At 42.0% G+C, this 24,610-nt stretch overlaps 1 protein-coding gene across 2 annotated transcripts in view; it reads right to left on the bottom strand.

Annotated features, from left to right (window-relative positions):
* adam19a (ADAM metallopeptidase domain 19a) overlaps window positions 1-24,610 on the bottom strand; it is a 95,735-nt gene that overhangs the window by 45,043 nt on the left and 26,082 nt on the right. For both annotated transcript variants that reach the window (XM_026158289.1, XM_026158285.1), the window contains exon 4: window positions 12,761-12,842. In XM_026158289.1, coding sequence (XP_026014074.1) covers window positions 12,761-12,842 — 82 coding nt within the window. The remainder of the gene's footprint in view (window positions 1-12,760; window positions 12,843-24,610) is intronic.

The raw sequence follows: 24,610 nt of genomic DNA on the forward strand, positions 1-24,610 counted from the left end.
GAAGCAGAGGAAGGAATTGCAGTTAGCAGTTGTTAAGTTGTGGCTGGAGCAGACTCAGAAGAGGAGAGAAGCACAGAATGTTAAAAGAGCAATATTGCAAGCAGTAGTTGTGAAACCTGAGGATGAAACAGCTCAATCCACTGCAACTACTTTAGAACAACACCGTAGAAAAGCATTAGGAAGAGCAAGAATGTTAGCAGAAAGAAGAGCCAGAGAAGAGCGTGAGAGAGCAGAGGCAGAGGTGGAGGAGAAATTAAAGGCTGAGTATGGAGAGACATTAGGAGCAGCATTGAGTCCAAGACAGAGTAGGCAGGGTAGGAAACAGAAAGTAAAGTTAGTGAACACAAACGTTACAACTACATATCCATCCCTGACACAACACATAAAAAAAAAAAAAACATATGTTGTTTCTGTAACAGAGTATGAAGATGAAGAAAGTTTTTCTCCTGATCAATTCCGCGAGTGTGAGAGTGTCTGACGTCATGGTGTGTGTGAAAGGTATCCAGCTGGGGCAGACGTGACTCTGCAGGTCACCTGCCCAGTGGACAAAAAGAAATAAAATAGTTGTGTGGATGAATGATAGCACGAAGAGTGTTTGGTGTTTCTCAGTCTGAAACAGCTGTAATGCTATTTTCTGTTTTGGAGAAAAGTACAGTTAAAGAAGAAAAACAGAGAGAGATGTGTGTTGTTTTAAGCAGTGATGAGAATAATGAAAGTGTGATGAGAGATGAACATAAAAACATACTGATTTTCATGTATGGTTAATGCATTTTGCATTAACCATACATGCATATACACATACAATGATACTCATGAAGACCAGACAGCATCGTAAGCATGAGATTCTGTTTGTCATCTTGTCCAAGTCACCAGTGAGATGAAAGTGATACATAGACTAGTGGACTGAATATTATAGGAGGACAGATGGTTGCATCATAGAGGAGAAAACAGAATGCTGATGAGAGGTCTTAAATGAGTGAGTTGAGTGAGCTGATTGTGAGTTTCTGGTGTGTGAAGAAGTTTTACCATGACACACGAGAAGAAACTTATTATGTGCTAAGACAACAGGGTTAAGCTGTATGTTGTGTGTATGGCTGATTGGATGAATGTTTGAGATTAAACTGGCTGTTTGATTTGTCTTTTATTACTAAAGTTGAACCTGCCAATTGGGTTGTTACGATTTATCCCCCTGGCATGAAGAACACGTGTCATGACTTAAACAAGGCCTTTCTTTCCTTTGATTTCCTTTATTTTCTTTCTTTTATTTTGTTACTTTCATGGTGCACTGAAAGTTTTGTTTGATGATCTCTGTTTGAGCAGATCTGCACGATTAGAACCGAAGCGTCGTTGAGAAAACTGTTGCAAAGTGAGCTTCTCCAAAATTAAAATGGGCTCTTATTTGGGACAATCAGGAAACAAGTTCCTGTCCAAAAGGATTCAACGAGGAAATCCAGTCTAAATTATTTTTCTTTTTGAAATGACGTTGTTTTGCTGAGCGTGGAAACGAATGCGACGATAATTTCCACAATTAGCAAAAGAAGGAATCACTGAGTGAATGAGTGAGAATTTTAAAATAAATGGGGAACTGACTGACTGACAAAAGCTGACAAGACTGACTGACTTAACACCATTCTGTGAAGTCAACCCCCACCTGATAAAGGTGTGGATGTATCTCTGTGTGTGTCTCTGTTGCAGGAGCAGAAGGAGACCACAGGATTCCTCCTGTGGGTCACATGACTATGTGAACTCTGAAAATTTAACCTTTTTAGTTTAAATTCTCTGTCTGTGAATTTACCATGTGTGTGTTATTCATAGGCTTGTGTTGCTCACAGAGATAACTGTGACAAAGTATGCATACGCCTGCACAAGCGCTGATATTTGCATTTTCTTTTCTTACAGCATGCCAGTTCTTCATGTGAATTGATGATGCGATTTATACCAGGACAACTGGTTGATGTTCTTTCCCACTACAGGATTTCTGGGTTTATATGTGAATGACATTCTTTCCACGAGAAGGGATGGTTTACTTTATGGTCTTTTTTATGGCACCTCTGGAACCTGTTGACCTGTGTCTGACCTCCGTCTGACCACAGTCAATGTGTATTGCTAATGTTTGTTTCTTTGAGAATGCTGTGGAGGATTCGGCAGAAGCGGACAAGTGACATGAGTAAAACAAATAAGAGATTACGGTGTTTATGGAATAGTTTATTATGGGCTCATTTGCTGGCCACTTTTGGACCCATAATAATATATGAGTGGAGTGACTTTGCTTAAGAGAAGTCACCGACTACATTAATGTTAACTGAGCACATGGGATGATCCATGTTTGAGGCGAATTATGGTAATAATAGTGATTTAATGATTTGAGAAAACCTGCACATGACACTTGTCTCGCTGATGCTGAATGCTTGTTACCCTTGTGATATACTTGTTTATACGTGTGAAGTTTGATTTTATTTCCAGATCTTGAGTATGCAGGCTCCTGGTGGAGCCAGTTTTTAAGGCAGGGATCCAGGTTTGGTGAGTTGACGCATGAGAGTGTCCATGCGTCAAGAGGTGGGGTCCAGAAGTAACATTAAACAATGTTTTCTATTATTGTTGCAGTGATTTGTGTGATTAGCTGTTTATTTACAAGTATTAAACCTATGCAAGTGGTGCATCCATGTTCAGATGAGGCTTTGATGGCCTATAAGTGAAGTTCACTGATTACAATGTGGAATAACGTTGAGATGTTAAATAATTTGGAACAAATTATGGGGAAAAATAGGAGTTTAATGAGTTTAGAATAAACCTGCAATGATACTTGTCTCTGTGATGCTGAATACTCTATTACTCTTATGATCTATAGTTGGTTGCAAATGTGAAGTTGTTTTAAATTTAAGACTTTGTCTTCTAAGATACAGGAGCTGGGAGTTAAACAAGCTGAACATTTAAGTGCTGATTAATGTTTTACACAGGGTTACAGCTTGGAGTGAAGCTGCTCCAAGGGACCAACCCTGGAGATTGTTTTAGGGAGACGGTGCAACACTCTTGTACATGTCTCATTGGGGAGTTGACGCATGGCGAAAGCCGTGTGGCGAGAGGAGTGTCATTTTTTCAATTTGTAGATGTCGTGGGGTGCCATGACGAGAAGGAGTGGCTGAGAGGATCGCCCACAAAATGGAACCTGAGGGAGCGTGCCAAGCTCCAAAAAGTGACAGTGCAGAGGAGGTCCTGCGATGGACTTGTGGTTCTGTGAACAGCACAAATGCAAGATGATTCTGTTTCTCCGCAGGAGCAGAGTCTGAAGTCTGGAGATTGGATGATGATAAGGCCATGGAGAGGAAGTGCTGGTCCAGTCCACGATGGAAAGGTCCATATCGGATGCTGCTGACGACGACCACAGCAGTGAAGATTGCTGGAAGGAACACTTGGATATATCAAGCGCACTGCAAGAAGGTGACACACATCCAGGCCAGCTCGGAGTAAGTGGCAGGAAGACCGGGAACAAAGGGGGGGGAAAGCCTCCAGGGCCCCTCGTCTCAATCCGGTGAAGAAACCAACTGAGCCACAGGTACTCATCAGAATGGCTGGGAATGTGCTGTGCATCTTCTTGTGCCTGTGGACCCTGAGTGGGATGACAGGGAACGCACTGGAACAGAGCAAACCACACCCAGTACCTGCATGGGTTTTCAACAACTACTGGTGGCAGTTTAAGAACACAACCGCTCACATAAACAACGAGACCAATGGTTATGCTTGTGATGCCACTGGCTACACATTCTTCTGGACTGTGGCCATATAGCATCACTGAGAGCGAGACAGTTTGTTTGGTTGCTTTGGCAACACATCCAGGAACACTGCCAACTTTTCAACTGCTCTGAACCTGAATGGAAGGTTGATTCACCAGTAGCTGGGAAGGTGAACTGCTCTGGTAGGACAGACCTGCTCGTCTGACTCAAAGAATATGACTTGCTGCAGGACATTATACAGTTAAACGAACTGGAAACAGGCCAATTGCCTATGTGTATGAAGGACAATGGATTAGCCCAAGTTGGAGATTAACCATGGAACATGGCAACATCACCTATTCTTTTGTCTTCTGCAAGAAGGATGTAAACAGAGAAGCCTTTTGTCTACATTTACATCATGAACACTTGAGGTTTTGAGCCAAGAAGATCAAAACACCTTGATCCAATTTCCTTTACAAAGCTTTTTCTGTGGTGACAACAGGACAGGAGAAGAGTCGTAAATGCAGATAATTCACCAGTTGACTCTAACCCCCACAGGATGCCTACAGTGAGAAGATTTGGGGGGTTGATAGGAGTCATAAAGAAGGGTGTTGACCAGGCTGCAACTTTGAAGTTAGCTGAGAGCCACATGGACAAACAATAAAGTCAACTGATGTGGTTAAATGCCTATGTCTGTATACAGATGGATTGTAGAGACATATGATTTTTGAGAATGATGATTCTTCTTGTTTGACCTTTGACATTCAGTTGTTTACTTGAAGAAATACATAATGAATTGCACGACAGGAGTAGATCTGCCACAAGGCTGGATAGCTTGGTTACTGTCTGGTCCTTGGTGGCATCTTCTTTTGAAAATAGTAATTCCTGTTTTTGAACTGTTGATACTGATTTGCTTATGTATAGGATGTAGTTTACTGTGTATGAATGAAATCTATACTAACACTGTCCAAACAAAGGGTGCATAAGTTGAAATTTAAGTATACAATGACAAAAAGGAGGGAAATGTTAAGTCTAATTGTTGAATGTTGCCATTGTGTTTCTTAAATTTGTATAGTCTTAGTTTAAGCAGTAGGATCAAAGCCATCTCTTTGATTCTGACCACCTCTCCAGCCACTCTGTGCTGGGGGAGGTTTTATTGTAGATACATCCTATCTGAAAGATCTGTTTCTTTTGATGTAAGCTTCCTGGGTTTACGACCCTTTGGTCAGCAGGAGGTCTAACACACACACACACACACACACACACACACACACACACACACACACACACAGTGTATACATTTACATACAGTCCTTGTCTATGTAACCAAACGGGGTTGCAGGGGGAGGTGTTTTGTAAACTATTGTTTGAAGTTTGTCAATAAAAGGCAGCGAGAGGAGGGCCACCATTGTGGTCATTTCGACGTGCTGGTCACAGATGGAAGGGCCTCCCTTGCGCAAGAAATCGATCGAACACTGTTGCCTTGTTTTTCTTTCATGGGAATAAGTCCTGGATACAGCGGGGTCTGAGTTTAGACCCAACAGCACCGCTCCTCTAAAACAGCAATAAGGATAGTAGTAGTAGTATAGTAGTAGGCCATATGTAAATAACAAAATAACTTTATAACTTAAAGCAAAATTGGGAAACGTAAAGTCCGCAACAAGTCTTTATATTAAGGGCCATCAGTCAAACAATACTGTTTGGTCTGGGTCTAAACAGAGCGTGTTGTGTGTGATGTCTTCTTTTGGGCATGTGGGCCGCTTTGAGGATTCACACTAGAGCGCGTTTGCGGTCACATTTTATTTGTAGTGTGAACAAGCAGACAAAAAAAGTCAGATTTGATCAAAACAATCTGAATTGAGCATTAAGACCTGCAGTGTGAACGTAGCCTTTGTCTCTCACTGAACGTTCTCCTATGACTGTCCTGCATATCATGAAGTGGGTGGGAGGTTTTGTCCAGCATTGTCCTTGTCTTAGACAACATCCACCTCTCCAACATCACCTTAAGGGAGTCCAGCTCTGTCCCAACAACATTCTTGGCCTTGTGAATTAGTTTACTGAGTCTATTGGCATCTGAGACCGTCAACCTGCCGCCCCAGCATGCAACAGCATAGAGGATGGCACTGGCCACAACAGACTCATAAAGAAATCTCCTGAGCATTGTCTGATAGATATTAATGGACCCCAGCACAGCTGGACTGGCCATCGGGCATTTTCCTGGTGGGCCATTGGTGATTTTTTGTTGTTATGGGCCGATGTTTTTTGTTTTGTTTTTTGTTTTGTTTTGTTTTGTTTTGTTTTTTTTTGGGGGGGGGGGGGGGGGTTGTAACGGTTTAAAAAAATGAAAGGTGGTGGATTGGCTAATTGGTCATGATCGACTCTGGGCTGGCACAATTACAGCCCCCCCCTTGCTCGGGCAACGGCTCTGAAAGCAATCTTATCACAGACAAAGACAAGAAAATGGTGAACAAAAAGTGAAAAGGAGGTGCGGAAAAAATAAGGGCCAATAAGAAACAAGCCCTTCAGGCAGGTGGTGGCTATGGCGGAGCTTCCACAGATTCAGTAACATTAGTAAGTGGTGGAGGCCAAGAGGTAGATGAGGGAAAGGGAAGGCAGGAGCAGGGGAGACCCAAGGTCGCTGGGCAGAGGGGCAGGGGAACTGAACTTCAGGTAAGAAGTTATGAACTGCAGCCAATCTGGGTCAGATATAAACCAAGCTTAGGTGTATTTTATTTTCGCTGTGCTAACGTTACGTTTTACAGTCAGTTACAATGACTCGTACTGTGTAGTAGCTAGCATGACAGAGTTATATATATATATATATATATATATATATATATATCTTAGGGGTGCAACAATACTCGTATCGATATTGAACCGTTCGATACAGTGCTTTTGGTTCGGTACACATATGTATCGAACAATACAAAATTTTTAATTAATTTTATCAACTTTCCTTCTGACGATGCTGTCTGTGTTGAGTGCTCAGTGGATCTGCGCTCGACAGTACAGCCTAGGCGGAGTAGTAGAACGCAGATTCACTGAGCACAGGGCAAGCTAGGAGACCGAAGTTAAGCTCTCCTTGCAACATGGCAAATTGAAACCCCCCCCCCCCCCCTCCCCCATTCAGATCTGGCGTTTGGAACTATTTTGGTTTTCATGTGACGTATGACCCTGAAGGTAAGCGCGTCATGGACAAAATGTCGGATGTGCCACGCAATGCTCAATTATATTGGTGGGAACTAGTGCGTTAGCGCATTTTTTTTGTATCGAAAAAATATCGAACTGTGACACCAGAGTCGATATGTTTTCGATACAAAAAAATGTTCATGCTTTTTTAATTTGTCATTTATTAAAATAATAAATATATATTTTAACTCAAACGTACAGTTTTTAAATTTAATGTTGCTGAAACAACAAAGGGATAAAATAATAAGTCAATCTAATCGAGACATCACTCATCTTTGGAAAAGAGAGTTTATTACAGAGAAATGTCTCTTTCAAAAATAAAAGCTATACTATACACTTCTTCTGGGCTATATTCTCAGCAGCATATTAAACATATCAGGTCCCCATAAGGAGAATCACATGCTAACGGCTGTCTAAATGACTCGGGTAAAGTTTGTAGCATGCGTGCTTGTTGTTTTTGTCTGCTTCCACCTGTCTTTACACTAGGATGATGTCGGCGTAAATGTGCAGTCATATTCATTTTGTTCCCACCCGTGACGTTAACGCCACAACACGGCAAATCTCTGTTAACGAGCTACGGCGTATCGCCTCGTGCGTGTTAACGAGCAAACTGCGCTAACGCAGTAGTTCCCACCCATGTAATTGAGCATTGCGTGGCACATCCGACATATTGTTTTACTTTTGTCCCTGTTACGGCCCTAGCAGGGCCTCCTCCTGAAGGTGCCTGTGTGGGCGTGTCCCACCACTTCTTCTGCCTGAGGTGCCACCTTTCCCTGTAACACAGCTGACTCACATCAGTAATTAAAAGTATTTAAGCCCAGGGAAAGGTGAGCTCTGGGCCAGAGTGCGATGAGTGTGTTTGTGAGTGGTTACAGCTAGTGAGCTGTGTTATTGTGGTTTGCAGCTAGTGACCTGCTCTCTTTCTTTTTGGCTTACGTTTTACTTTATTGACCACGCCTGAGTTTTGTTTGTTTTCTTAAATGGTGATAGCGGCTTGTCTGTCTTTTTTAGTTGAGCTACTTTAATAAAACTCGTTGATTTAACCCTTTTGCCTCCTTGACTCCTTTTTCTAACCCGGTCACTTTTTGTTACTCCCCCCTCACCGCCTAGACCCCTCAGGGGAACGTAACAAGTGGGGGCTCGTCCGGGATTGTTGAAAAGGGAGTTTTGAGTTGGAATTGGTTTTTGATTATCTTGCTTTGTTCACCTTTAGAGATTCAACTTCCCAGTTAAGTTAGGTGAGTGTCCAGCTGAGCTTATTAAGTTCTTCCTTCGGGCACTCTTTTGTTGTTTTGCCTTTTTTATTTTCGGAGTAATCCTGGGCGGGGATTAGTTCCCTGTTGGGGGTAGGCAATTCAGGGCTCCGGTCGCTGAAGTTCTGCCTTTAAAGTTGCCTCGAGCCCAGCATGCTCCAGAAGATAGGTAGGTAAAGGTTGTTGTGCTTAGGAACTGGGTAAGTTGTATTTGTTAATGTGTGTGTGTGGCAAGAGGTAAGTTGGTCAGTTAAAGTAAGTTGTGTAGTTTTCTGTTAATTGTTCAGTAGTTGCTGAGTGAGTTGGCAGACGGGTGTGGTAGTGTCTTAATTAGGGTGTGTTTGCTAAGCCTTCTCCACCCCCGAAATGGATGATACAGCTATCAGTGCACAGGTGTCTAGAAGCTCGTTTGTGGGCAATAACATCCACCTGGTTCCCGTTTTCTGTGAATCCAGTGTTGAGAGCTTCTTCAGTGTGTTTGAAAGCATAGCAACTGCATTACAGTGGCCTGAAGACGTGTGGGGGTTGATGTTGCTGTGTAAATTCACGGGTAAGGCTCAGGAAGCTTGTTCTGGTCTGTCTAGGCATGACGGCCTAGTTTATGAAAAGATCAAAAGTGCTGTCCTCCAAGCCTATGAACTTGTGCCTGAGGCCTATAGGCAGAACTTTCGAGGTTTGGAGTTGGCACAGGGTCAGTGCTACCTTGACTTTGCTCGGGAGAAGGCAAAGCTTTTTGGTAGGTGGTGCTCTGCAAGCCAGGTTCACAATTTTGGGTCGTTACGTGAGCTCATGCTTGTGGAGGATTTTAAAAACTCTGTTCCTAAGTGCATTGCTCTTTATTTAAGCGAACAGAGGGTTTCCACTTTACAGCAGGCTGCCATACTGGCCGATGAGTTTACCCTAACTCATAAAACAAATGCGGTAGAATGTGACATCCCTTCTCACTATAATACATCTTGGAGAGCTAGGAGGGAGCCAGCTAACGAGGCTGAAAAAGTTGTGGTTTCGAGACCCAGAACGAAGCTTTGTTTCTTCTGCCACAAACCTGGACACCTTGTTGCTAACTGTTTGAGACTGAAACTCAAACAGAAAGCACACTCAAAGCAAAAAGGGCCTGCTTTGAGAAAAGTCAGTCGTGGCTCTCAAACCGACAAGGTTGCCAGGCCTACGAAGAGGCTACACTTGGAGCATAATTGCTCAGTAGTGTCATGTAGTCAGTGTAAGAGGTCAACTGACCCTGAGCTGCCACTGGTTGACAATTTCCCAGGTCCTCAAAATGACCTGCAGGGGGACAGGCTGTGTATAAAACCACCAGTAAGACCCGCAACCCTGGCTAACAAACATGCCTGTATCGGTGACCTGAGCAATCGTCTGAAAACTGTTGCAGTAAGGTCTTCTGACTGCCTGCTGTGTTCTCCACATGTGATGGGTCAAATAAGCCCTGGTTATCACATGAGACATTGTTTTGAGGGTCTGCGGCCACCCTCGGTAAGTATTTTGAACCCATTGAGATGGGGTTGGCAGCTTCCGCAGGCAATGCCTTACCATTGCTATGGGGTTTGGTAGGTGGAAAGCCTGCAATTTGTTGATGCGACGGTTACGGACTTGATTAGTTGTTTTTGTTATCATAATCATTTGACAAACCATGGGTTTGTATTTATGGGAGGGGGTGTTACGGCCCTAGCAGGGCCTCCTCCTGAAGGTGCCTGTGTGGGCGTGTCCCACCACTTCTTCTGCCTGAGGTGCCACCTTTCCCTGTAACACAGCTGACTCACATCAGTAATTAAAAGTATTTAAGCCCAGGGAAAGGTGAGCTCTGGGCCAGAGTGCCATGAGTGTGTTTGTGAGTGGTTACAGCTAGTGAGCTGTGTTATTGTGGTTTGCAGCTAGTGACCTGCTCTCTTTCTTTTTGGCTTACGTTTTACTTTATTGACCACGCCTGAGTTTTGTTTGTTTTCTTAAATGGTGATAGCGGCTTGTCTGTCTTTTTTAGTTGAGCTACTTTAATAAAACTCGTTGATTTAACCCTTTTGCCTCCTTGACTCCTTTTTCTAACCCGGTCACTTTTTGTTACTCCCCCCTCACCGCCTAGACCCCTCAGGGGAACGTAACAGTCCCTGAGATGCTTACCTTCAGGGTCATGCTTCACATGAAGACCAAAATAGTCCCAAAGGCCAGATCTGAATGAGGGTGGGGGAGGTTCAATTTGCCATGTTGCAACGAGCTTAGCTTCTGTCTTGTTAGCTTGCCCTGCGCTCAATGGATCTGCGCTCGACAGTGCAGCCAAGGCGGAGTAGTCGAACGCAGATCCACCACCCACGCTCAACACAGACAGCATCGTCAGAAGAAAAGTTAATCAATTAAAAATGTTGTATTGTTCGATACATATGCATAGCGAACCGACAGCACTGTATCGAACGGTTCAATATCGATACGAGTATCATTGCACCCCTAATATATATATATATATATATATATATATATATATATATATATGCGCTTCCCAAACAAATACACATGTGCTGTCACGGTTCTGGGTCCGTTGGACCCAGTATTTTGAGTTCATTATGTTTTGGTGCTTTTGCATCATGGATTTTCCTTTGTTTCTCTGGTTCTTGGTGTTTTTCCATATTATGATTTATGATCTGATACTGTTGTGATTATGATTATCATTTAGTAGCCTTTGGTCAGTGTCAAGTCTGTCTCTGTCTAGTCTGTGTCTTAGTAAAGTGTGTTTTGTTTCCTGTTTTACTTTGAAGGTTCTTGTTCCTGTCTGATGTTAGTGTGTGCAGCTTTGTTCCCCCTGTCTCGTTAGCCCTGATCTCTCCCAGCTGTGTCTCCCTCCTGTTGCCGATTCCCCCGTTACTACCCTGTGTATATAAGCCCTGTGTTTTCCCATGCTCGGTGTCGCGTCGTACCATCAGATTATGCCTGTGTGTCCTTGGTCTCAGTGGTCCATCGTCACTTCATGTTTGTTTTCCTGCCAGCAATAAAGCTGAGGTTTTTGAGTTTCAATTCCGTGTTCGAGTCCTGCATTTGGATCCTCATCTCTGCCTGCCCGCACACAGAGCCCTGACATGTGCGGCTTGGCACTTGTGCTGTACGTAACAAGTCACGTGACGTGACGCTGCGGCTGTGATTGGTTCGGCTCTGCGCTACTTAATTTGGATTGGCTGTTCTTTTTTTTTTTTTTTAAGAGGACAAGAGAGATGAGGCCTATCGCAATAGTTTAACTTTTCTATCGAGAAAAAGTTATTTCGCAATACATATCGTTATCGTTCTATCGCCCAGCTCTAACGGAGCAGTACAGTGTTCAAGGAGTCCTATCACAGGGTTAATCTGTAGGAGAAACAAACCCAAGAAGAGACAAGACACAGATGCACACCATTGTTTTTCTTGTGACATTACCAATAAGTTTGATGTGTCACATGGCCCTCTTCCAATTGAAAAAAACTAAAGTTGTATCCAAGATGGCCAACTTCTAAATGGCCACCATGGTCACCACCCATCTTGAGGGTTTTGCCCCCTCACATATACTAATGTGCCACAAACAGGACTTTGATATCACCAACCATTCCCATTTTATTATGGTGTATCCATATAAATGGCCCACCCTATAGATAGTTCAGGAGCTTAACTTAACAAAGCAGTCTTTTGGTTTCCACTAAGTACGGGTTAGAATACCAGAATAGGGAGGATGGTGTAGGTCTAAGTTTATTAGGCTTCATGGCTTTTCCTATAATACCTGGTGAGCTAATCTCTAGTCAAAATGCCCAGGCCAATTTTTTGTCCAAGTCGAACCCTCTCAGCCACCTCAGAAAATAGAGTTGACTCTGGCCCTTCCTTGAGAATGCAGTGGTATTTTTAACCCACTCCAGTTTATTATCTATGTGTACTCCGAGCTATTTATAGTCCTCCACAATGACCCCCTGGATTGTACCAGAGGTTACAGTCCACAATCATTTTTTTGGTCTTTGTCACGCTGACCTGCAGATGATTCTGCTTGCACCACGTGACAAAGAAGTCAACCACAGCCCGGTACACTGTGTCATCACAGACAATCAACAATCCAGGAAACAAGAAAGGCATCCACCCACATCACTCTCAGCTTATCACCCAGGAGGGTCAGCCTGGTGGTACTGAACGCGCTGGAAAAGTAAAGAACATGACCCTCACAGTGCTCGCCAGCTGGTCCAAGGGAAGCAGTGCGTGCATTGTCAAATCTAAAAATACACAAATTCAAACATACCAAAGTAAAGTGATCTCACCCTCTCGCTCTCCTATAATCTCAGACTGCCCTTCAAATAGAAACAGCTAGCATTAGGAAGTAAACAAGTTTCAGTACTTTAGCACCATTACCAGAGTCTGTTTGTTTATATAGTTTTATCTCAAAAATCTGGGTTAAAAGAATCATTCTATGAAGAGAGGGAACTGATCTGCCTGCTTTTTGGAACAATGAACTTCACAAACAGAGACCCAAGTTTAGAGCACATAAATTGAGTTTATGTTACAATCAGGAAATTCTTTAAGATGAGTTAGCCTGAATAGATTGATAATATAACTGAAATTTTCTTAGGCATCTACCCCTTCTTGTTTCTTTATACTTACAGTGTAATTGTGATTAGTAAGAGTAACAGGTTTCCCATCCTCTGTGTAGTATGTCTCTGTAAAGTCTTGACCCAAAAGCTCACTGAGAGAGAGGGGGGGGGGGGGGGGAGAGAAAGAGAAACAGAGGAAAGTGTAAGTAATTATAAAATACCTAATTTTTTAAAATCCCTTTTGAATGCAAGTGTCAGCATCAGTGGCAGACAGCAAATCAAACACAACCTGAAGCCAAGATCACACAGAATACTTTCTTGTCATAAACTTTTTTTCACTCTTTATATGTGAAAATTGATAATTGTTTATACCAACAAAACAATGTGTACAAAAAGAATGTGAATGAGACACTGGAATATAGCAGGGGATTTTAGGAGACCAAAGCACATAACTGTGCTACAGAAAATGATAGTGACACACAAAATCTGAGACACATGTAGTTAAATGAACTCGCTAATAATCCTTTGATAAGTCAAGGTTGGTGACAGATTTTTACTGAATTGACCCTATCCACACAGTCTTCCTGCAGGAACCATACTTGGAGGCAGGATTTCAATGTTTTAACTATTAAAACACTGCAAGGATTTTGGTTTGAACTAAAGGTAAGGTTTTACCAAACACACTTGTATCAGCAATCACAAACTTAACATTTGAATAGCAGAAAGAATTTTCATTACAGCTGAACCATGAGAGATTTAAACAGCAAAGAGAGTTGGAGATGATGAAAGAAAAAACTGAAAAGGATCGCTCCTAACTCTTGGTAGCACTGTCACTTGGTGTTCGCTCTCTCTGCGGTAGAGTATCACTTCCTGTTCCTGCTCAAACACAGTGGTGTTTTTGAGTAGCTTATCTGCTTAGCAATTTAATTAAAAACTTTTATATACATTCATTTTTCATAGTATAATTTTCACGTTTCATCCGAAGCACAGTTTCTGTGTAGTCACTACCTAATTTATAGCCAACGTATTCACTCGCTGTGTCTGTACTGTTTCGCTAGCTTAGCTTAGCTCGTAGCCGACTCACTAGCACCATGGCTACTTCACCTGTCCCTCCTGCACTTTCCTGCTCATTGTGTCAGATGTTTAGTTACTCCTCGGCCTCCTTTAGCAGTAATGATATCTATAACAAATGTAGCATATTTGCAGCTCTGGAGGCCAGGATTACTGAATTAGAGACTCGGCTTCATTCACCTGTAGCTAGCCAGGCCCCTGTAGCTGCTGCAGCCGAAGATAGTGTAGGCCCCGCTAGCTGTTCCCCGGCAGACCCCAAGCAGCTGGGGAAAGAGGGTGGCTGGGTGACGGTGAGGAGGAAGCATAGTCTTAAACAGAAGCCCCAGGTACACCACCAACCCGTTCATGTGTCTAACCGTTTTTCCCCACTCGGCGACACACCCGCCGGGGGTCAAACTCTGGTAATTGGTGATTCTGTTCTCAGACATGTGAAGCTAGAGACACCGGTAACCATAGTCAATTGTCTTCCAGGGGCCAGAGCAGGCGACATTGAGGGAAATTTAAAACTGCTGGCTAAGGGTAAACGTAAATTCAGTAAAATCATAATTCACGTCGGCAGTAATGACACCCGGTTACGCCAATCGGAGGTCACTAAAATCAATATTGAATCGTATGTAACTTTGTCAAAACAATGTTGGACTCTGTAGTTTTCTCTGGTGCCCTCCCCAATCAGACCAGGAGTGACATGTTTAGCAGCATGTTCTCCTTAAATTTCTGGCTGTCTGAGTGGTGTCCAGAAAACGATGTGGGCTTCATAGATAATTGGCAAACCTTCTGTAGGCAACCGAGTCTTGTTAGGAGAGACGGCATCCATCCCACTTTGGATGGAGCAGCTCTCATTTCTAGAAATATGGACAAATTTATTAAAAACCCCAAAATATGACTATCCAGAGTTGGGACCAGGAAGCAGAGTTGCAGTCTTACACGCCTTTCTGCAGCTTCTCTCCTCCTGCTACTCCCCCAAAAAACCCATCTCCACTGAGACTGTGTCAGCTCCTAAACAGACAAAAAACAAACTAAAAACCAGCAACAAACAACTTAAACATAAAAAAAATCACAAAGAAAGAACAATAAAGTATCCACATCTGAACCAAAGAGTAAAACAGTGAAATGTGTATTATTAAATATTAGGTCTCTCTCCTCCAAGTCTCTGTTAGTACATGACTTAATAATTGATCAGCAAATCGATTTACTCTGCCTTACAGAAACCTGGTTGCAGCAGGATGAGTATGTCAGTTTAAATGAATCAAAAACCCCCTAGTCATTCTAACTACCAGAAATCTCGAAGCACAGGCCGAGAGGGCGGTGTGGCAGCAATTTTTCACACCAGCCTATTAATTAATGAAAGACCAAGACAGACTTTTAATTAATTTGAAAGCCTGATGCTTAACATTGTCCACCCCAGCTGTAAAACTCAGAAACCAGTCTTATTTGTTATCATCCAAGGGCGTAGATTTGGCATGGACGGAAGGGACATGTCCCTACCAATATCCAACGATTATTGAATTGTCCCCACCAATAATTTGATCTCTTTGAGTAAAGAAAAACAAACCCGATAGAAAGAAAAAAAAAGATCTGTCAACATCTCATTCACCTAGCGGTGCAGAAAGAGTTAAATTACGTTCGCTACTGGAGTCCTACCTCATGTGACAAATATGGCCAATGTGATTGGCTGTGCCTCTCAGGGAGCTCTGTTTAGTTTTAGCAGCGGCAAGCCTGCGCTGCAAGGCCCTCCAAGGAGGAGAGGAGGATGCCACAAAAAGGAAGAACTTGGATATAAGAAAGCACTTTTCAAAGAAACCTGTAAGTCATTTAAAGTCAAGTTCACTCATAAAATGTCTCCGTCATAATAACGTTACAGGCTATGCTAGGCTTTGGCCCACAGTCTAAAATTGTAACAATGAATAACGTGTTTTGGAAACTGACTGCACCACAGGCAGCACTATTAGTTATCTCAGTCTCAGAGTAGCATTTCTAATTTTGATTGAAACTGTCAGAGAAAACGGCAGCCTTGAGCAAGCCAGGATATTAGTTTACAGAGGCTGTTAAAATTATATGTCTAATGTTAAAATGTTGGTGACACAATAATTTCATCCTAATGGCACTGACATATTCATAGGGTTAATTTTTGAGACAAAATATCATGAGGTAGGCATGATTTTGCAAATATTCCACCTTGTAGTGCAGTTTGCACAAATTGTTTTAAAAATGCACTCACCCTACAAACATTACAGATGAGGCAAGATCTGCACAAATTGACAGAAACACTGAAGCAGCTACCCATTTTATTCTTATTGTCATGTATGTCCTATTTGTCAGATGACAGAAGAACCAGCACAAAGCTTAGAGAGTAATGATGATACAAGATCACACGTGAAATTGGATGATGACCTATTGGTTCATTACTGTATCTGAAGCACATGTGTGACTGCATGTATGTGGAATGTCTCACTGTTATTTATCAGGTGACAGAGGCAGCTCTGCCATGTTGTAGCTCGGACAGAGGTGAAGAGGCAAGGTAACTGGTACCTGACTGATGTTTTGGTGCTACAGATTAACGAGAGGAGCAGGCATGTGTTTGACTCCTTCACATAGTGGACATTGAGTTGTTGTGTGGGGCACCAGTAGTCCATGTCTGTTGCTGTAACAGTAGTTCATGTTTAGAAGAAAACATCCCAGCTCACTGATTTGATAGGGGCAATAGTGCCTAAAATGTTGCATAATGTTGCTGAGAGATCTTTTACTTTATGGTAATCTTAGATGAGTAGTTTTATGGACAAAAACCACCGGGTCATTCAGTGTTCCCTTAGTGCTAATGTATCAGAGATGTTGGTGTACTATAGCTGAAGTAATGTTGTTAAGTCCTTAAAGTCATATTCTTTTATTGTTATGACTTCATTTGAAGCTATTTTTACTTTTGTATGATATCTGATTTATATGGAATATGGCTGAAGTAAACTAAAGCCTAAAATACTTAGTCAGTCATTTGTTTAATAGTAATTTAACATTATATAATTCACATATACAACTATAAATTACTAATTGTAATTTTTAATGGTTTAAAAGCTTGTAGAATAGCATATGTAGGCAAGTATATTTCTCTTCTTTTTTTTATCAAGAAGAAAACATAAAAAGGGTGGAAAAAAAGAAACAGGGCAGGGTTCGGTGGTTGAATCATCCGTCCCCACCAATGCCATCTATCGTCCACCTGGGCTTTACACAGAGTTTCTGTCTGATTTCTCAGACTTTTTATCTGATTTAGTGCTAAGCTCAGATAAAATAATTATTATGGGTGATTTTAATCCATGTAGATGCTAAAAATGACAGCCTCAACATGGCATTTAATCTGTTATTAGACTCAACTGGCTTCTCTCAAACTGTAATAGAACCCACCCACCACTTTAATCACACTCTAGATCTTGTGTTAACTCTGACCTTCCCAAAGTGTGGAGCCCGCCCCCTAGGGGGGGCACAGAGCCATTGCAGGGGAGGCGCAGTATGAAAAGGGGAAAAAAAATTAAATAACATACAAGTAAATAATAGCATAATTGACAGGTTTTTGACGGGGCTCCCACACAAACACAAAGCAGGAGATGAAGCATCGCTGAGTATATTTCCAAACCAACTTCATTCTAAGCCAAAGACTAGAAAATATGGTGAAGCATATCTTCCCTTTGGTTTCACCTGCACAAGTGCCAAGGTAGGTCTCCCCTGCAGAATTGCTTTTCCCTTCGTCGGGATCACACGCTGGGCTCTTCAAATCACGGACAAACAGGATCCCACATTCTTGATTTTTAGTTCACAAACACTTGTTGTAATGACCAACTACTCCTGACATTTTGGAGACGTTAGCTCTTTATACAGTAAAGTTACAGTGGGATACAAATAATATCAGGCTGATCCTGCCACGATTTGTTCCCTCGATTCAAATCACGGACAAACAGTTTTTTGTGTTTTTAAACCAATTTCCACAGAGAGGCATTTTTCGAAAAATGTATAGATAGCAATGTTGAATATTATTACACAGGAAAAAAAACAACTACACATAAAATAATTACATCATGACGCCTCTGCCTTTCTAAATGGAGGGACAGTAACTGGGTGTGTGTATGTAAGCGTGTAAAACCTGAAGATAGAGACAAAATACTGTTAATCTGACTATCTGCCATTCTGCAATTCATTTACGTGTGGACGAAACAGCTGCGTTTTCAAAAATACCCGTGTAGGTGTGAATGTAGCCTAAACAAGTTAGTAGTTTATTTTCTTACTACCTGTAATTTATTCCTTTTTACTTGTATTTACTTAATTGTCTACTAAATGCTAAATGTTTGAGGTGTGAAATAAACCACAATGGAGAAAAATATGGGTGTGTGTGGTTGGAGGACGTGTTTGTGTGTGCGTGTGTGTGCGGGGGGGACGGACATTTGTCTTGTAAAACAAAAGGGGGGCCTAGAAAAATAGGATCTACAGGTTAACCACTGTGTTAACATATGAAATAGAAACGTAACATTAACAGTGTTTCCTGAAAACCCTCTCCTGTCTGATCATTTCCTGATAACATTTACATTTACAATAACTGAATACACAGCAGTGGAGAGTAGACTTTATCACAGTAGATGTCTTTCTGAAAGCGCTGTAACTAAGTTTAAGAATATAATCCACTCACTGTTATCATCTTCAATGACCTGTACCAACATAGAGCAGAGCAGCTATCTGAACGCTACTCCAACGGAGGTCGATTATCTTGTTAATAATTTTACCTCCTCACTACGTACGACTCTGGATACTGTAGCTCCTGTGAAAACGAAGGCCTCAAAACAGATGTACCTGACTCCGTGGTATAATTCTCAAACGCATAGCCTAAAGCAGATAACCCGTAAGCTGGAGAAGAAATGGTGTGTCACAAATTTAGAGGATCATCATTTAGCCTTTGTTTGCTTTATAAGAAAGCCCTCTGCAAAGCCAGAACATCTTACTATTCTAAAGACCTTCTATGACTCTGTGGTGGCCTCAGCCATCTTTTACGGTGTGGTCTGCTGGGATGGCAGCATCTCTGCCGGGGATAGGAAGAGACTGAACAGGCTGATCAGAAGGGCCAGCTCTGTTCTAGGATGCCCTCTGGACCCAGTGGAGGTGGTGAGTGACAGGAGAATGGTGGCTAAGCTGTCATCCCTGTTGGACAACATCTCCCACCCCATGCAGGAGAATGTGACAGCAATGAGCAGCTCCTTCAGTGGCTGCGGCACCCACGGTGTGGGACAGAGAGATTTTGCAGGTCTTTCCTCCCCACTGCTGTCAGACTCCAACTTCAAGACTTCAACCGATCAAACACACACATCCACACATGTCCAATAACACTAAGTGCAATACTCTTTTCTGGCATCGTATTTTTACTCAGTTGTATACAGCATTTGTATTCTATTTTTATCCTATTGTATATTTTATTCTATTTTATTCTACTGTATATAGTATTTTATTCTATTCTGTACAGTTGTGTACTGTATTTATTCTTATTATATTCTAATTTTTGCTTCATAACTTTTGCACTGTCCACTTCCTGCTGTGACAAAACAAATTTCCCACGTGTGGGACTAATAAAGGTTATCTTATCTTATTCATCACTGATTGAAGAAAATAAGAACAACCCCAGGTTTCTCTTCAGCACTGTAGCCAGGCTGACAAAAAGTCAGAGCTCTGTTGAGCCAACCATCCCTTTAACGTTAACTAGTAATGACTTCATGAACTTCTTCACAAATAAAATTTTTATCATTAGAGAAAAAATTACCAATAATCATCCCACAGATGTAATATTATCTACAGCTACTCTTAGTACCATTGATGTTAAGTTAGACTCTTTTTCTCCAACTGATCTTTCTGAGTTAACTTCTATAATTACTTCCTCCAAACCATCAACGTGTCTTTTAGACCCCATTCCTACAAAACTGCTCAAAGAAGTCCTGCCATTAATTAATTCTTCGATCTTAAATATGATCAACCTATCTCTAATAATCGGCTATGTACCACAGGCCTTCAAGCTGGCTGTAGTTAAACCTTTACTCAAAAAGCATTTCTAGACCCAGCAGTCTTAGCTAATTATAGGCCAATCTCCAACCTTCCTTTCATATCAAAAATCATTGAAAGAGTAGTTTCAAACAGCTAACAGATCATCTGCAGAGGAATGGTTTATTTGAAGAGTTTCAGTCAGGTTTCAGAGCTCATCACAGCACAGAAACAGCTTTAGTGAAGGTTACAAATGATCTTCTTATGACCTCTGACAGTGGACTCTTCTCTGTGCTTGTCCTGCTAGACCTTAGTGCAGCGTTCGATACTGTCGACCATAATATCCTATTAGAGCGATTAGAACATGTTGTAGGTATTACAGGTAGTGCGCTGCAGTGGTTTGTATCATATCTATCTAATAGACTCCAATTTGTACATGTAAATAGAGAGTCCTCTTCACACACTAAGGTCAATTATGGCGTTCCACGGGGTTCAGTGCTAGGACCAATTCTGTTTACATTATACATACTTCCCCTAGGCAGTATCATTAGAAGACATAGTACAGGGTGGGCCATTTATATGGATACACCATAATAAAATGGGAATGGTTGGTGATATTAAAGTCCTGTTTGTGGCACTAGTATATGTGAGGGGACAAACCCCTCAAGATGGGTGGTGAGTTTCTCACCACTTATAAAATGTGTTCAATGTGCTGCCCATTGTGTTGGATTGTCAATGCAACCCTCTTCTCCCACTCTTCACAAACTGATAGCAACACCGCAGGAGAAATGCCAGCACAGGCATCCAGTATCCATAGTTTCAGGTGCTACACATCTCGTATCTTCACACCATAGACAATTGCCTTCAGATTACCCCAAAGATAAAAGTCTAAGGGGGTCAGATCTGGAGACCTTGGGGGCCATTCAACTGGTCCACGACGACCAATCGACTTTCCAGGAAACTGTTCATCTAGGAATGCTCGGACCTGGCACCCATAATGTGGTGGTGCACCATCTTGCTGGAAAAACTCAGGGAACGTGCAAGCTTCAGTGCACAAAGAGGGAAACACATCATCATGTAGCAATTTCAAATATCCAGTGGCCTTGAGGTTTCCATTGATGAAGAATGGGCCCACTATCGTTGTACCCCATATACCACACCAAACCATCACTTTTGTTGTTCCAACAGTCTTGGAGGGATCCATCCAATGTGGGTTAGTGTCAGACCAATAGCGGTGGTTTTGTTTGTTAACTTCACCATTCACATAAAAGTTTGCCTCATCACTGAACACAATCTTCTGCATGAACTGAGGGTCCTGTTCCAATTTTTGTTTTGCCCATTCTGCAAATTCTGTGCACCGATCTGGGTCATCCTCGTTAAGATGCTGCAGTAGCTGGAGTTTGTAAGGGTGCATAAGAATAAAGTTACGTTGAAACCAAGCACACCATTGTTTTTCTTGTGACATTACCAATAAGTTTGATGTGTCACATGGCCCTCTTCCTATTTAAAAAACAAAAGTTGTAACCAAGATGGCCGACTTCTAAATGGCCACCATGGTCACCACCCATCTTGACGAGTTTGCCCCCTCACATATACTAATGTGCCACAAACAGGACTTTAATATCACCAACCATTCCCATGTTATTACGGTGTATTCATATAAATGGCCCACCCTGTAATTCAAACCTCCTTTGTTGCCTGATCTTAGACTTTCTGTGCTGTGCTAGACAAGCATTCTCAGTGAAGTCAAACACCTTTTTTAAGAGTACTCTCATCTAGAATAGACTGTATGGGTCCTCTTCCCCCTTTAAAATCTGGTTCTCTGTATTTATTGATTGTAATGTGTAAAGCAGCCAGATATCCAGCCACTTATCCATTACATTCAATCACTGCTAAGGCAGATCTACAGGTCCTAGCCAATTATTTTCTGTGTTCAGATTTTAGAGTTATCAAGACTTTAATTTTATGTCTAGATCATTGGTTCTCAAACTGTGATACACGTACCACTGGTGGTACTTGGGCTCCCTGTAGTGGTAAGTGGGAAATCTAACAGAATTTTTCAGATTAAATAATAATCCATTCTGAAGGTATCCAAAGATCACACGAGAGTTCCCGAGGCTCTTCTGGGAGCTGGCGTCAACCAGAAGACATCTCCCCAAGCGAGTCCTCTATGAAAAGCAGCCTTTCCTTATCGCCAGTGGTCGCAGCCGCTAGAGAGTGCTGGCGGGCTCGTTTCCCTGAGCCTTAAAACTGCAAGTCGGCAGACAGTGCCGCAGTGTTGACAACTTAGCGACTTTGTCGCTATATTTAGCGAGTTTTCAAACCCCCTTAGTAACTTTTTTCTAAAAAGCGACTAGCGACAAATCTGGCGACTTTTTCTGGTCTTATCGGGAGACTTATGACGACTTTTTGACGTGGAAGCAAGTATCGCTCTTACTGTCAGTTGGGCTCACAGGTGGCAGATAGTCCTCACGCAGAAGTCCACCCGAGCTGCTGTCAGAGCAGGAGATGCTCACACCTATAGGTCCAAACTGCAAATAAATCGTGCATGAGCGAAGCTCCTGCTCCTGCCCTGACTGCAATGCAGTCAGTTCTTGTTTTACTCTTACTTTTTGTTGATCACAAGGTTTAAAACGACTTAAAAATACACAAACAAACAGTAACTACACCTAGAGTGCCCATTTTGGGTCACTTTTGCCGGTCACAAGACTGGATAAAGGAAGTGGGTTGGAAATGTGACAAAAAACTAGAGAGCGAAAATTTCAGAAGAAATTTTAAGTGTGCCTATGCCGCTGCCAATGAGTGCAGTTTGCCATTCATACGGCTACAGGGAGCAAAACGCAGCAGAGCAGCTATTCTCCACCATGAACTACGGTAAAAACAAACACCGCTCGCTCCTCACAGATGACAGCTTACAGTCTTGCGTAAAGATGAAGTGACTTCGTACAGCCCCGATTTGCAGATGCTGTGCGCACAGGTTCAGGAGCAGAAGTCCCATTGTACCACGGCAGACATGGCGATGTTTGCATGAACACGCTTTGTAGCATTTCTTTATTGACCCACACAGCCCGACACACCAACACAACAGCTGAGAGTCTCTAAGCCGGAGAGGCGTGATTGCAGATGCCGCTCAGGTGGGTCCGCCTCCCCTGCAGCAGCACTGCAGACCACGCCCCGCCACACACATCAAACACGTAAAATAAATATTTATCCAGATATTTTGCAAATATTTATTTTTCCTTTTTTAGCAGCATAGTGCTTTTTGCCAAATATTTTTAAAATTCAGGTCAAGGCGCTAATCATAGTAAACTGTATTTTGATCTCTCCTATATGCAGCGCAGCATACAGAGAGACGAGAGGACGAGGCTGCAGGTACATCACAGCCAAAAAACTAATAAATAGAAATAAAAGAAGTAAGAAAATAAATATATGCTTAAGTCTCAGGGGATAAAGACAAGGCACAATTTAGAATTTACCATTTAAATTTGGAGTGGTTTAAAGTAAACAGTGTAGCAGATTGATTTTCTTGGGAGTAAAGAAATGTTTTGCATGCACCTTTTTGTTTTTTGTTATTTTTACACAGCGTTCTGATTGACTGACAATGATCTACAGTCAATTTCGTACATTATTATAAAAACTTTGGTTGAAAGATCCGATCCACATAATCATTTAATAAAAGCTAGATATTTTAAATGAGAATAAGAAAGAAAATTATTTCTTTGCGCCCCCCTTGTCCTGTAAATGCTCTACCTGGCCCCTGGCAAAGATTTTGCTAGACCCGCCCCTGCACAGTTACCAGCTGTCAGCTACCTAAAAAAGGATCCTGGTGTTATTTGTCTCTCAGAAACAGTTCATAACTTCCCTTCAACTCATTTATGTCACCTAAAAGGTAAACCTGTTTCTCCATCACCTGTTCAGCTCTGATTATTCAGTAAGGACATCTCCTGGTTTCATCTTCACGTTTCCCTCTCACTAGGATATCCAAACTGACATAATGTTCAACAGCTTTTACAGCTGTGGCTCCAGCAAACATCAGCTGATACTAGAAATGAATATCAAATAAATTCTAACAACAGCTGATAAAGCTTAAACGTGCTGCTGTTGTTTAGCGCGACATCCGCTGGTTTCCTCTTTCTGGCGCAAAGTGGGCGATAAACAAACAAGAGAGAAAAGCCGATCAGCTGATCACTGATTAGTTTCATGATTTTAGTAGCAACAGGCGAGAGAGAGGGAGAGAATGAGAGAAGAGGCAGCTGTGCAGCAAAGACAGAGTAGACAGACAGAACCTGAAAATTGTGCTGAAAAGAGCAGAAGAGGCTGAAAATTGTGCTAAAAAGAGGTGAAGCGTGCTGTATCTTTTGGTGCACATAACTTTTATACTTTTTCAGATATTAAGCTTTTTATGTCATTTTTGGCCCATTTTACTGAATGGGACAACATTATCAGTGTGATCACCAGCTTTGCTTGCTGGGCTGAGCCATGTTTTTTTTTCTGTACCCTCACCAATTTCACATCAAAACATAGGTATTTTCTATGGCTTTCAGAAAATGTCACTATCATTGTTGTGGGAGTTAGAGATTTTTGGAAAATCTCCTCAGAGCAGCACAAAGTCTGAAAACTCTCCATAGAAACTCAATGGACACTTTGTTCAAAATCAGCGCTGGAATTCTCCAATGAGACACATTTTCTAATTGTCATGTCTCCTTAACGAAACGAAGTTAAGACATGAGGCTTGTGTCAATATATCTTCAGACACTCCTGACGCTCATGAGTCAACAATTTTTTTCTTACCTATTACCGTTTGGCCATGACTTACATTTGTTTGAGGGTAGGAAATTTCTGCCCGTGG

Source organism: Astatotilapia calliptera, chromosome 3 (genome assembly GCF_900246225.1).
Source record: "Astatotilapia calliptera chromosome 3, fAstCal1.2, whole genome shotgun sequence".
NCBI lineage: Eukaryota > Metazoa > Chordata > Actinopteri > Cichliformes > Cichlidae > Astatotilapia > Astatotilapia calliptera.